General features: G+C 37.4%; 1 protein-coding gene across 4 annotated transcripts in view; it reads right to left on the bottom strand.

Annotated features, from left to right (window-relative positions):
* The window catches only part of LOC107587360 (sarcoplasmic/endoplasmic reticulum calcium ATPase 1-like), an 82,935-nt gene extending 70,817 nt beyond the window's left edge, over positions 1–12,118 (bottom strand). For all 4 annotated transcript variants that reach the window (XM_016275120.1, XM_016275121.1, XM_016275119.1 and 1 more), the window contains exon 1: positions 11,553–12,118. In XM_016275120.1, coding sequence (XP_016130606.1) covers positions 11,553–11,670 — 118 coding nt within the window. In that variant the 5' untranslated portion in view covers positions 11,671–12,118. The remainder of the gene's footprint in view (positions 1–11,552) is intronic.
* Between the last annotated feature and the right edge of the window lie 469 nt (positions 12,119–12,587).

Genomic DNA, 12,587 nt, shown 5'->3' with positions numbered 1-12,587 from the left:
GGGACAGAATTTAGAAACTCATCTTCCTTCTGCTGCAGCTGTCAGTCATTCTCCGCTCAGCATTCAAACAGCACGTCACATTCAGTCAGCATGGTAAAACTCTCTCCAAGATGATATATTCCCATTATAATACTTTTTAAGTTTAAGGAAGAAAGGAATTATCACAAACAGAAAGATTATTAGAAGCCTTTCTTTTTCTCATGATTTCTATCTTATATTCATGAATGTATTTTGTAAGAATACAAATAGTTAACAATAAACAAATTGTTTAAATTGTATAATGTGCACCAAAGATTTTTTTCAAGATAGTTTTTTCTGCTAAATTATACAGTCAGCTAGTTTAATTCATGTAGCTTATATATTTTTATTCAAATGTAGTTTTTCTCTGTAATGAGGAAGTGAGTATTTAGTGGATTGCGTTTAACAAAGGGTTTAAAAGAGTGACCATTAGTTCCACAAACACAGTATTGATATTCTGTAGTGGTGTAGAAAAAATAATAGCGCTGGTGTTGGATCGGTATTGGCCAATTCTTAGAATTTGGAATACTCTATGTAATCTTACACTGCAAAATAATAACTCAAAAAGATTAAACGATAACATCATAATTATTTACTGATCCCTTAAATTAATCACAATTATATAATGAAAGCCATAAAAACAGACAATTAATCGTGATAATCAGCATAATCGTCATAATCGCCAAAGCCCTAAAACAGACAATTAATCGCAATAACCTTGTCGCACAGGTCGCAGTCTGGAGCCCTGCTATATCATCTGAAGTCATTCCATAAATGTGAGGGACAGAATTTAGAAACTCATCTTCCTTCTGCTGCAGCTGTCAGTCATTCTCCGCTCAGCATTCAAACAGCACGTCACATTCAGTCAGCATGGTAAAACTCTCTCCAAGATGATATATTCCCATTATAATACTTTTTAAGTTTAAGGAAGAAAGGAATTATCACAAACAGAAAGATTATTAGAAGCCTTTCTTTTTCTCATGATTTCTATCTTATATTCATGAATGTATTTTGTAAGAATACAAATAGTTAACAATAAACAAATTGTTTAAATTGTATAATGTGCACCAAAGATTTTTTTCAAGATAGTTTTTTCTGCTAAATTATACAGTCAGCTAGTTTAATTCATGTAGCTTATATATTTTTATTCAAATGTAGTTTTTCTCTGTAATGAGGAAGTGAGTATTTAGTGGATTGCGTTTAACAAAGGGTTTAAAAGAGTGACCATTAGTTCCACAAACACAGTATTGATATTCTGTAGTGGTGTAGAAAAAAATAGCACTGGTGTTGGATCGGTATTGGCAGATTCTTAGAATTTTGAATACTCTATGTAATCTTACACTGCAAAATAATAACTCAAAAAGATTAAACGATAACATCATAATTATTTACTGATCCCTTAAATTAATCACAATTATATAATGAAAGCCATAAAAACAGACAATTAATCGTGATAATCAGCATAATCGTCATAATCGCCAAAGCCCTAAAACAGACAATTAAATCGCAATAAACGTGACTATTTTTAGACAATTAATCGTCAGCCAGATTTCATAATCGTGACAGCCCTAAACACTACAATTAATTAAAAACTGAACACGGCTGCTCAATGCAGCATGCCGAACGACAGTCGCATCACAGATCAGATTTCATTGATCCAGTGAGGAGAGTGAGTCGAGCTGACTGACAAGAAGAGTGAGGTGAGACAATCCGTGTATCATTCGATCATTAGTTTTTTGATTTAATATTGAAAGTAGAAAAATGAGAAAACGGCTCCTTTTTCGTTTTTTTGTTTTTTTCCAAAAAACGAAAAACAAGAATTCAGCTTAAATTTTCGTTTTTCGTTCATGGGTGGAAAAATAAATAAACACCTTGAATATTCGATTTCTACACGTGGGTGGGAATTAAACACCCCTTTCTGCTGATTGGTCAGCCGAAGATCAAACCATGCCATCATCAGTTCTTCTGCAGTATCATGCAGCAGAATAATAGTCCTCCACTGCTAACTCTCTCCAAGATGATATATTCCCATTATAATACTTTTTAAGTTTAAGGAAGAAAGGAATTATCACAAACAGAAAGATTATTAGAAGCCTTTCTTTTTCTCATGATTTCTATCTTATATTCATGAATGTATTTTGTAAGAATACAAATAGTTAACAATAAACAAATTGTTTAAATTGTATAATGTGCACCAAAGATTTTTTTCAAGATAGTTTTTTCTGCTAAATTATACAGTCAGCTAGTTTAATTCATGTAGCTTATATATTTTTATTCAAATGTAGTTTTTCTCTGTAATGAGGAAGTGAGTATTTAGTGGATTGCGTTTAACAAAGGGTTTAAAAGAGTGACCATTAGTTCCACAAACACAGTATTGATATTCTGTAGTGGTGTAGAAAAAAATAGCACTGGTGTTGGATCGGTATTGGCAGATTCTTAGAATTTTGAATACTCTATGTAATCTTACACTGCAAAATAATAACTCAAAAAGATTAAACGATAACATCATAATTATTTACTGATCCCTTAAATTAATCACAATTATATAATGAAAGCCATAAAAACAGACAATTAATCGTGATAATCAGCATAATCGTCATAAGCCCTAAAGCCCTAAAACAGACAATTAAATCGCAATAAACGTGACTATTTTTAGACAATTAATCGTCAGCCAGATTTCGACAGCCCTAAAAATCACCTTAGATAAACGGCGAAAGTCAACAGGCTTTTCAAAATCCAAAATACTGCCAAATAGGCGATTTTGCATTTCATTTCGAAACGAAATCATCCGCGATCGTCTTGTCTGTCTCAAATCCGTGTATCATTCGATCATTCGTTTTTTGATTTAATATTGAAAGTAGAAAAATGAGAAAACGGCTCCTTTTTCGTTTTTTTGTTTTTTTCCAAAAAACGAAAAACAAGAATTCAGCTTAAATTTTCGTTTTTCGTTCATGGGTGGAAAAATAAATAAACACCTTGAATATTCGATTTCTACACGTGGGTGGGAATTAAACACCCCTTTCTGCTGATTGGTCAGCCGAAGATCAAACCATGCCATCATCAGTTCTTCTGCAGTATCATGCAGCAGAATAATAGTCCTCCACTGCTGCAGTTGTATGGATTTTTAACGCATTTATTGCAACTACATTTAATCTTTTTTTTGTCAAACAAACTGGCTTATGAATAGCTCAACACAACTCATACTGGGGCAGAGTCTAGACAGGGCTTTCTTCTGTGTAGATAAAAATTATATTCTTTGCATCAGCTGGGCATGGCAGGGTATGTTATGACAGCTGTCATAGCCTACCCTGCTCACCCAGTAAGTCAGTTTGTTTGTTTAATTAAGAAATTAATTAATTTGTTTCAAAATAAATATTTTAAGCGCAGATCAGTATTGAAGTGCACAGGAAATAAGCAGCAGTCATATTTAAACCAGTTTACATTCACTTGGATTTTTTTCCCCATTGAGGGGAAATAAATTAATACTCTCATTTATAGTCGTATGGTAAAATTTATATTTTTAATTGTGTAACGTTACGTTCAAAATAACTACAAAATGTCATGCCTTTGAAAAATAAAGAGAACAACAGAATGGTGCTGCTTTAGCGCGTCTCAGTCTCCTTGAGCATCTTTCTGGCGCATGCCACAAACATCAACCACAGCCAATACTTGTCTTTTAAAAGGCTTCATTTAGATTATTTGACGTTAAATGCATCATATAAGTCACTTTAGAATAAATCACAGTAGGCCTATATATCATGATAAAAAAGCGACTTTACAGTCTGGAAATAATTTAGGCTATAGCAAATTATTTCTCGGACCCCCTATCACTTTAAGAACTGCTGGTCTACACAGAAGAAAGACCTGTCTAGACTCTGCCCCGGTACGAGTTGTGTCGAGCTATTCATTAGTCTGTTGATGAGAAAAATATGAAATTAATAAAATGGGTTATTAATCCGTACAACTGCAGCAGTGGAGGACTATTATTCTGCTGCATGATTCTGCGGAAGAACTAATGATGGGTTTGATCTTCGGCTGACCAATCAGCAGAAAGGGGCGTTTAATTCCCGCCCATGTGTAGAAATCGAATATTCAAGGTGTTTATTTATTTTTCCACCCTTGAACGAAAAAAGAAAATTTAAGCTGAATTCTTTGTTTTTCGTTTTTTGGAAAAAAAACAAAAAAAAACGAAAAAGGAGCCGTTTTCTCATTTTTCTACTTTCAATATTAAATCAAAAAACGAATGATCGAATGATACACGGATTTGAGACAGACAAGACGATCGCGGATGATTTCGTTTCGAAATGAAATGCAAAATCGCCTATTTGGCAGTATTTTGGATTTTGAAAAGCCTGTTGACTTTCGCCGTTTATCTAAGGTGATTTTGGAAGTTTTTTTAAACATTTGTTTCTTATTTAATTGGTTCCACAGTGTTTGCTAATTTTTACTTTATTTAAACTTTGTGTAATTTATTTTATTTGACATCAAGGTGTATGCGGTGCCTCCAAGCTTTCTTATTCGTTTTGCTAATAAACTTTCTAAATTCCTTAATTATTTGGTTTTATATTATACGTTTACTTATTTCCAGTTTTGTATAGGCTACCTATTTAAACTTTATGCAAGTTATTTGTTATTTTATATTAGGCATAGCCTTCCCTATAGCATCGTGTATTGTTATTCGTTTTGTTAATAAAATTTCTATGTTTTATATATGGCTAAATTGATTTTGACGTTGTATTTTGTTGTTGCATTCAACCAATTGAAGCCGAATTGCCGCTAATTCGAAGTCAAATGCGCACGGTGCTTTTAAGCTATTTAAAAGCGAAGGAAAGCAAGGAAGAGAGGAAACGCTCCTGCCCCCACGGTGATACCGGTATTATCGGTGTTGTCACACGCCGATTAACCGGTGGGAAAATTTCCTCACTGTCACAACCCTAAAAGACATGTCACAGTATGACCACTAATTTTAATTTACAGCAAATATGGACCTCTCTACTCCCTACCACAATAACTCTGTGGGAAGCACATACCCAGCTAGCAATATAGGGAATAGTTCGCGCAAAATCGTCCCAGTACTTTAGCACCGTACGTTTAGTTCTGGAACTAAAGCGGTGCGAAAGGGCCGGGACGATTTTGCGCGAACTATTTCCCAGTACCATTTAAAGGGTTGCATTCGCACTCAGAAGTGACGTAAGCCGGTCGACAGCGACGTCATTTGTGCGCGGCGTTCAACAACAGATACAAAGAACAACGTTAACAACAGGAGGATGGAGGACGCTGTGATCGGAGCTGTGTTTTTGTTGTGTCTCGCGGGTTTCACAGTGGACATGGAAAGTCGACGTATACGTAAAGCGATTGAAAGAACGGAAAGGAGGACTAAGAATCTCCAATGACAACTGGCAGTGTGCTACATTTGCTACAAGAGCCTGCACTTCAGCGTCCGTCCATCTATCGCTGTTCTCCAGACTTGCGAAATAAGTTGACATGCTTACAGTATGTTTACACAGCGTTTTAAATCATGGCAGGTGAGGGCGTTTTCATACGCGTTTGGCCAATCAATATCTACTTAGGTCACGATTAGTACCAGTTGTGCTGGTTAGACCCTGCGCCGGAGTAGGAGCTAATTTGGTTCTCGAAAAAGGCAGTCCGGTACTAAAATCGCTCCCAGTTCCGGCGGTGCGAACACGCCGAAAAGTGGTTAGTTCCACAATTAGTTCTGGTACTATGAAAAGGTTCCTGCGGTGCGAAAGGCCATAATGACTTTAACCCCAGAGGGTTCAATCCACCACAGTTACAACAGCATCTAACCATTGGCCTCTTTCTGCACACAGGTGAAATACATGCTAGAGATTACCTCAATTCAGCACATGCAGCCCAAAAGCAAGCAGTATAGTAACTTCTCTGCTGAATCTGATTGCTAGGACGAAGTCATTCTTGTATGAATGTCATTCTTGCAGAATATAAAAGAAGCTATTTTGATGAATGCTGGTAACCAAACAGTTTTGGTTACCACTGACTTCCACTGTATGAACAAAACATTTTTCAATATATTTTCTTCTATATTCCACAGAAAAAAACTGATGACAATTTTAATTTTTGGCTGAACTATCCCTAACACTCCTTTTAAGGAAGTTAAAAGATATAGCCTACAGTGCAAAGTTCAACTGTCGTTTATACAGTTATTGGTATGTTATGCCGAAGTAGGAAGTTCTAGTCATATATCATTACAAGGAAATGTTGCTATATCTTAATACATGCTTTAATTTTATAAGGGATTTCCCAAAGAACAGAAGGAGAGGAATGGGGGATGTTTTTTTGATGAATTCTGATGTTGGATGCATCATCTAGTCTGTGTCAGAATTACCTCTGGGGAAAAAAAAGTGGGTGCTAATATACAATAATGATTAATGGCTTAATGGTAAACAAAACCTCCTGTCCGCCTGCATTAATAACGTGCCAGCATGTCAGAATAATCTCAAAAGGGTTTGGAGCATTTCCCACCCACACAAAACAAGCACACAGGCTTTGGACAAAAGCACTCGGTTACATACACAAAATGCACACAAACAAAGGGGGAAACAAAATTTGAAAAGAAAAAGTGCATCAGAGAACACAGGCAAATGAGTTAATTACTTAAAGTGAAACAAACGTCAAAAGGCATCACTGTTCATAGCAACACTGGTCACTTTAAAGCTTAACGCCACATTGAGATAACACAACTTTGATTAATAAATGCATTTCTGAATGCATTTAGAAAGCAGATATACGCACACAAAAATACAAACAGTCTAATTCACAGCAATGTTAAACACTGGGTGCAATAAGTGTTGCCAGGGAAGGGTATTCCCTGTGGCACTCAGCTGCATATCAAACAGGAAGTTGACAGCTCAAAGTGAGAGAGACATCATTTACAACAAGATGTTGCTTTTTCCATTAAGTAAACGTCGGCCTCAGGGCTGCTATGATGTCTCAACCAAATCATGTTGCAAAACATCTCTAGCCAGCCACAAACTACCACGCAAATATCCACTCTACTGTTTACTGTATCTTGCATGTTTGTGTGGCATCCTCTGGATCAATTCATACCCAATCTTTGTCCATCTTAAAGAGGAACCTTCTTCAAACATCTAATGTGGGGTTACTGAGAGCAGTCCTATAACAAAGAAAGCCCAGCTAAAGTGGAGTATTGCTGAGTGTGTATGTAATGAGTTAGTAAGTCTGTCACTTTAACTGACCCAAGTGGAAAGTCACGGGACGTTGTGCTTATGCAGCAGCAGAGTCTGCAGGGAGATCAGACACGATGGGGATCATTTATTAATCACTGATGCGTTGTCACACACTGACACTAGCTCATTCTGTAATAAATGATAGACAATATCTTCTGTATGTTAATTTGGAAGTGTCACCATTCTAATTTAAATATTTTTGTATGAACAAAAGTGTTAGAGTGGCAGAAGTGCGTCATGCGTCAAAGTGCAAATTCTGTCATGGAGATTAATATGATAAGCAACAACTAGGGATGGGATATCTTATGGTTTGCGATATACCGGTAAGAATTAGTTTTCCAACGATAATAAAGATAAAGTCTAGTTGTTGACATATTTCTGTGTGCGACCGTGCGGAGTGACATCGCGGAAGGCGGACGTGAAATTGAGGAGGAGTAGCCTATATCGCTAAATGAGGAGCTTGAGCTCCTTTTACAATCTGTAACTGGTTTGGTTAGGGATGTACAACAGTGCACAGAAAATCGGTTTGAATAAATGTACCACAGTAGCACATGTGGGATTCAGTTTTGCATGTGTATGAGCCTGTTTACAAACCTGTTGTCCAACAAAGATATAATTTATTGACATGCTTTTTCTCCAAATTAACTTAATAACATAGTCGAGTGTTTGAAATACTTCTTTTTGTGACCAGACATGGTTTCACATTACAGAATGATAGCATATACAGTGATAAAGGCCATGTCGATTAACATTGCATTATAGATATACTTTCCTTACAAAAATACCCAAGATTGAAGAACACAGATAAACCATATTTTGTGCAATCGTATGTTTAATTTCCTCAAGTTTCATCAGTTAAAATGTCTCTTATCTCCGTTGTGCGTTTTATTCAGTGATAACTGGATACCTTCCTGGAGCATCGTCAGTAGTATTTCTTCTGCTATGGATATGTGGCGTTTCTGTGCAAGAGCGCCCTCCGGCTTCCAGTATGAATTAAACAGTCTTTACATTAGGTGTGTACTCATTAATGTTCACCCTATTTTGGGTAAAAATAGGAAAGATAATACTTTTCTCTAAAGAAACAGGATTCCCGGAATTATCGTCATTGATATTGTTATCGTATTAAATAGCAGAAATATCGTGATATATTTTTAAGCCCATATCGCCCATCCCTAGCAACAACGGCAACCTAAACTGCAGCTTTTCAAAAAATTGACAAAAAACGTATTCCATCTGCACAGAAAAGTGTTCGGTGTCACTGCTGTCAAGCATAAGGTTAGACAGCAGATAGATAGATAGAAGTGAGTGCCAGGGTAACCTGGATATCAAAACTAGGGATGCGCCCATCCGATATTCATATCGGGTCTCGGCTCTGATAGTGGCATTTTTCTCGGATCAGGTATCGGTCATAGAGGGCCGATCCAAATCCGAGATTTTTTTTTTTTTTCTCGATTGTGCGAATTATTCTGTGTTACTTCTGAAGCCATACGATAGCTTAATGTGAGCTACATATGAATATTTAAGTCAGGCTGTGACGCCATGTTGCTTCAAGTGCATCATTCAGCACACCGGATGCACACGTTGTAAGCGCTTCGTGCTCATAGATTGTATAAAAACAGTTCGTGCTGCACTGTATTTGTTTTGTCCTATCGTATCTATCATATATTGTTGCCTTATTAAAAAATATGCTATACATTCAAAAGAAATGTATTTTAATTTTATAGTATATGCTTAAACATATATATGAATCAACCCTCTACACTGCGAGTAAATCACTCGCATATGCAACTAAATCTTCACTCTGGGCGATTAAATGATGTCTAATATTAGCCTATGGCTAATAAATTCTTAGATTTTACTCGCCAGTGTGTGAGTTGGAGGCTGAGTATATGATTAGCACAGATATATTTTCACTCGCCGAACACTCTGACTGAGCGCTTCAGAGTTTCACTCTCCGTCAAGCGATCTGTGCTATTTATTATTTAATCTCAATGGATGCGCAGCGCACCTGTGTTTGTGTATTTGGCGTAACGTAAACTCTAGTGTGAAGGCGCATGACTTGCTGACGCTTTCTCTCACACGTGCAGAGAGAGAGAGAGAGAGAGCGAGCGAGCGAGCGAGAGAGTCTTACATAACATGCAGAATTGATGAGATACATGTAAACGATATTCTTTGTTTTATTTTCCTGTCAAAATAATGGAGTTCCTTTGGAATTCTTCAGCTTTTAAGAACTGCCGGGTTTTCCGGTAGTGGGCGGAACTAATGCGTAAATGACAATCTCATTGGCTGGTGCTCACCTATTATCCTCCCTGTTTTGATTTCAGCAAATCAGTTCGAGCGAACGCACACAACCTGATTAATATTCATGAATACAGAAGCTTGTTAATCCTTGGTGTGCTTTATATTGTTCTTATTAGTAGAATTCGTATAATAATATCTTATCAGTATTATTGTTAGTTTTTTTCTCTCTAATTTTTTTACAGGAACACTGAATGACCAAAAAAAAGCACCAGCACCAGTTCAAAGTTATATATATATAAAGTATAGTATTTCAGTCTGGCGAGTAAACAAAAAAATGTACTAGCCAATGGCGATTCAATTGCCAAAGTGTCCGTAGAGGGTTGTGAATGTTTTTAATTAATGGATTTTATAATAATACAAATACCAATGTGTAACATTTTACAATATTTAGTGCAACACTTTTATTTGTTCCCCACAAAATATAGTTTTTTCACTAAATGTTTGTATTTCTAAAATTATTGTGCACTGATTTTTCTAGAATAACTTTTGCTGCCGAATTATCCACTAACCTAGTTTATGATACATTTTTGTCATATAGATTATAAATATACATAGGCCTATATTTTTTCATATTTATTAGATTTTTCTTTATAATGAAGTTGTCTGTATCTAGTAGATTGTGAAAGAATGATTATCAGTTCCACACACAGAGATATATAAATTCTACATTTATTTCAATGGGGGAAAAAAAACTTCACTGGTATCGGATCGGTATCGGCTAATACCGAACCCTAGGTATCGGAATCGGTATCAGAGGCAAAAAAGGCGGATCGGAGCATCCCTAATCAAACCATATGGGACAAACACACTTTGTCATGCTTGTTCATGTCATTATACAATGCTCTCAATTACTCGACCCTCCAAAATAAATCATGAGATGCACAGCTGTGAAGCGAACGAATAAAGCTTCCAGTGTCACTTCATATGACAGAAAAAAAACAGTATGGTTTAAAGAAAATGCAAATATATTCTCCTCATCATTATAACATGGAAATGTAATGATTGTTATCTTATTAGATTCACAGCTTGTGCCACTATTCTTCAGAGCAACTCACATTACTTAATGAAACACAACAGAATACTTTAGTACAGTACAGTCTTACGTAACAAAAAATAGCTCTTTTTAAGTGTCCTCTGAAACAAACAGTAGTAGGGCAACGTAACCTGACGCGCACTGTTTCTACGTGAACATTTTGTCTCACAGAGGAAGTAGAAAACAGGTTTCTCAAGTTCCATAATGCTGGACACTGGTACATTATCTAGCTCTTTATCTCTTGAAACAATATTTCCTTTTCAAAGGGAAGGCTATTCCCTGCACATGCCTTTGAGCCAAAAACATCTGCGGCTCAATGAGTGTGTGAGCTTGTGGCTCAAAATGAGGGGTGTTTGAAATCCTGCAGGACGTGGACACTTGCATCTCAGTCCTGCAAGCCACCTCAAGAAGGTTTTCTACATTACAGAGAGCGCAAATCCCTTTGGATTTGCCTGAATTCAAACTAAGGGTCATAAAAGAGGATGAATGGAAAATGCCGGTCTCGTTGGTCATAATGTCCCATGTCATAAAAGAGAGCAAGGCTGGACAGATACGACTTCATGTATAGGCCTATACATTAGCTTTTACATTATTATACAAACTATCCATGGCATGAAGAAATAAGACATTTTCCCTCATAGTCAGACTTATGCATAGCACAAGCTTTTAACAAAGCATCATATGTGCTTATGAGTCAAGGTTACTCTCAGTAAAAGTCCAAAACTTAGAGGCTGCAGCATCACAATCCATCATTTCAGAGATCTCATCAGCAATGTACTTCACTGTGGACCGAACCAAGCTGGAAACTGCTCTTCTCCTATTTCTTAAGATTTAAGCGCGATAAAAGCCTACGAGGCACCCGATTGTAAAGAATGACTTTCTTCCGCTGCAGGGAACGCGTGCTCTATGTTCGACTCCACCGGCACGAGTAAACACTTAGAAACAGCCAGGTAAATACATGAGAGCTTACTCACCGTTTGGTCCATATCTTTCGGAATTAATTTTCACTTGTTCCAGCGTGAGTCCAGTGTTTTCGTTCACACCGAAGTTTGCTAAAACTTCTGATGCAGATTTAGTGTGGGCGTTTTCCATCTTGAGGAACTGTTTACTACGAGCACTTGAACGGCATGTATTTGTGACAAATGACACCGAGATCACGGACGGACTATGAGAAGTGGCCAAATTTCCACCGAGGTGTTTTCAGACCGCCAAGCGGAGGTGGTGGTAGCCTGCGCAGACGTCCACCTGCCCCTTCTGCAATCCGCCGGTTTGAGCCCGTGAAGCTGCTGCTCCGTGTGTGCTCGAGCGGTGTGCGTGCGCGTCCTCTGAAGGTGCGCGAGGTTCCCGCCTCTTTTTCCGTGAGCTCGCGTGTTTGGGCACTGTCCGCGAGCGCTTATTGGCTCGCGTTACCTGAGAGAACAGAAAGGCTGCTCACGTTGTCGGTGTGTGTATGAAAAAGCCAAACCGCCGTAATCGAGAACTGCGCCAACCTAATTTCCGTGTCAGGAGGAGAATACACGGTGAGCAGTTTGTCGCGGATGAAGGAAGCTGTCGAGGTGCCTCCGAGCGCGTCATCTGTGAGCTTGTCAAACCGGCACAGCTCAAACTTGTGTCAAGATTGCCTCTGAATCTGATTAATATATCCGGTAGATATTAACCATTAACTGGCCTTTACATATGAAACAAAAGTAGGCTATCCACAGTGGAGAAGCCTTTGGCATTTACAAACTACTTTTGCGTTTGCTTACTGAATGCATAGCTCAGTATAACGTGTTTACAGTATGTGAGGGATAAACCCTTTAGCGATTTAGTTTAGTTATAGATTGTGTAACCTTTATCGCTTTTTAGCTGAATCATAACATTTACTAATATTGCAAACTGCTAAATTATCATTAAAAAATGCACCTGTAAAGCATCATAAAAATGTAAAACACTGAGAGCTGCCTCACAAGGAAAACAGTGGACTGCACAATGGGGGAGATGGATTTAGAACAAGGTGCTCCAGTTCT

The sequence above is a fragment of the Sinocyclocheilus grahami genome, unplaced genomic scaffold, assembly GCF_001515645.1.
Source record: "Sinocyclocheilus grahami isolate Dianchi unplaced genomic scaffold, SAMN03320097.WGS_v1.1 scaffold92.1, whole genome shotgun sequence".
Taxonomy (NCBI): domain Eukaryota; kingdom Metazoa; phylum Chordata; class Actinopteri; order Cypriniformes; family Cyprinidae; genus Sinocyclocheilus; species Sinocyclocheilus grahami.
This window is presented reverse-complemented; position numbering and strand designations above follow the sequence as displayed.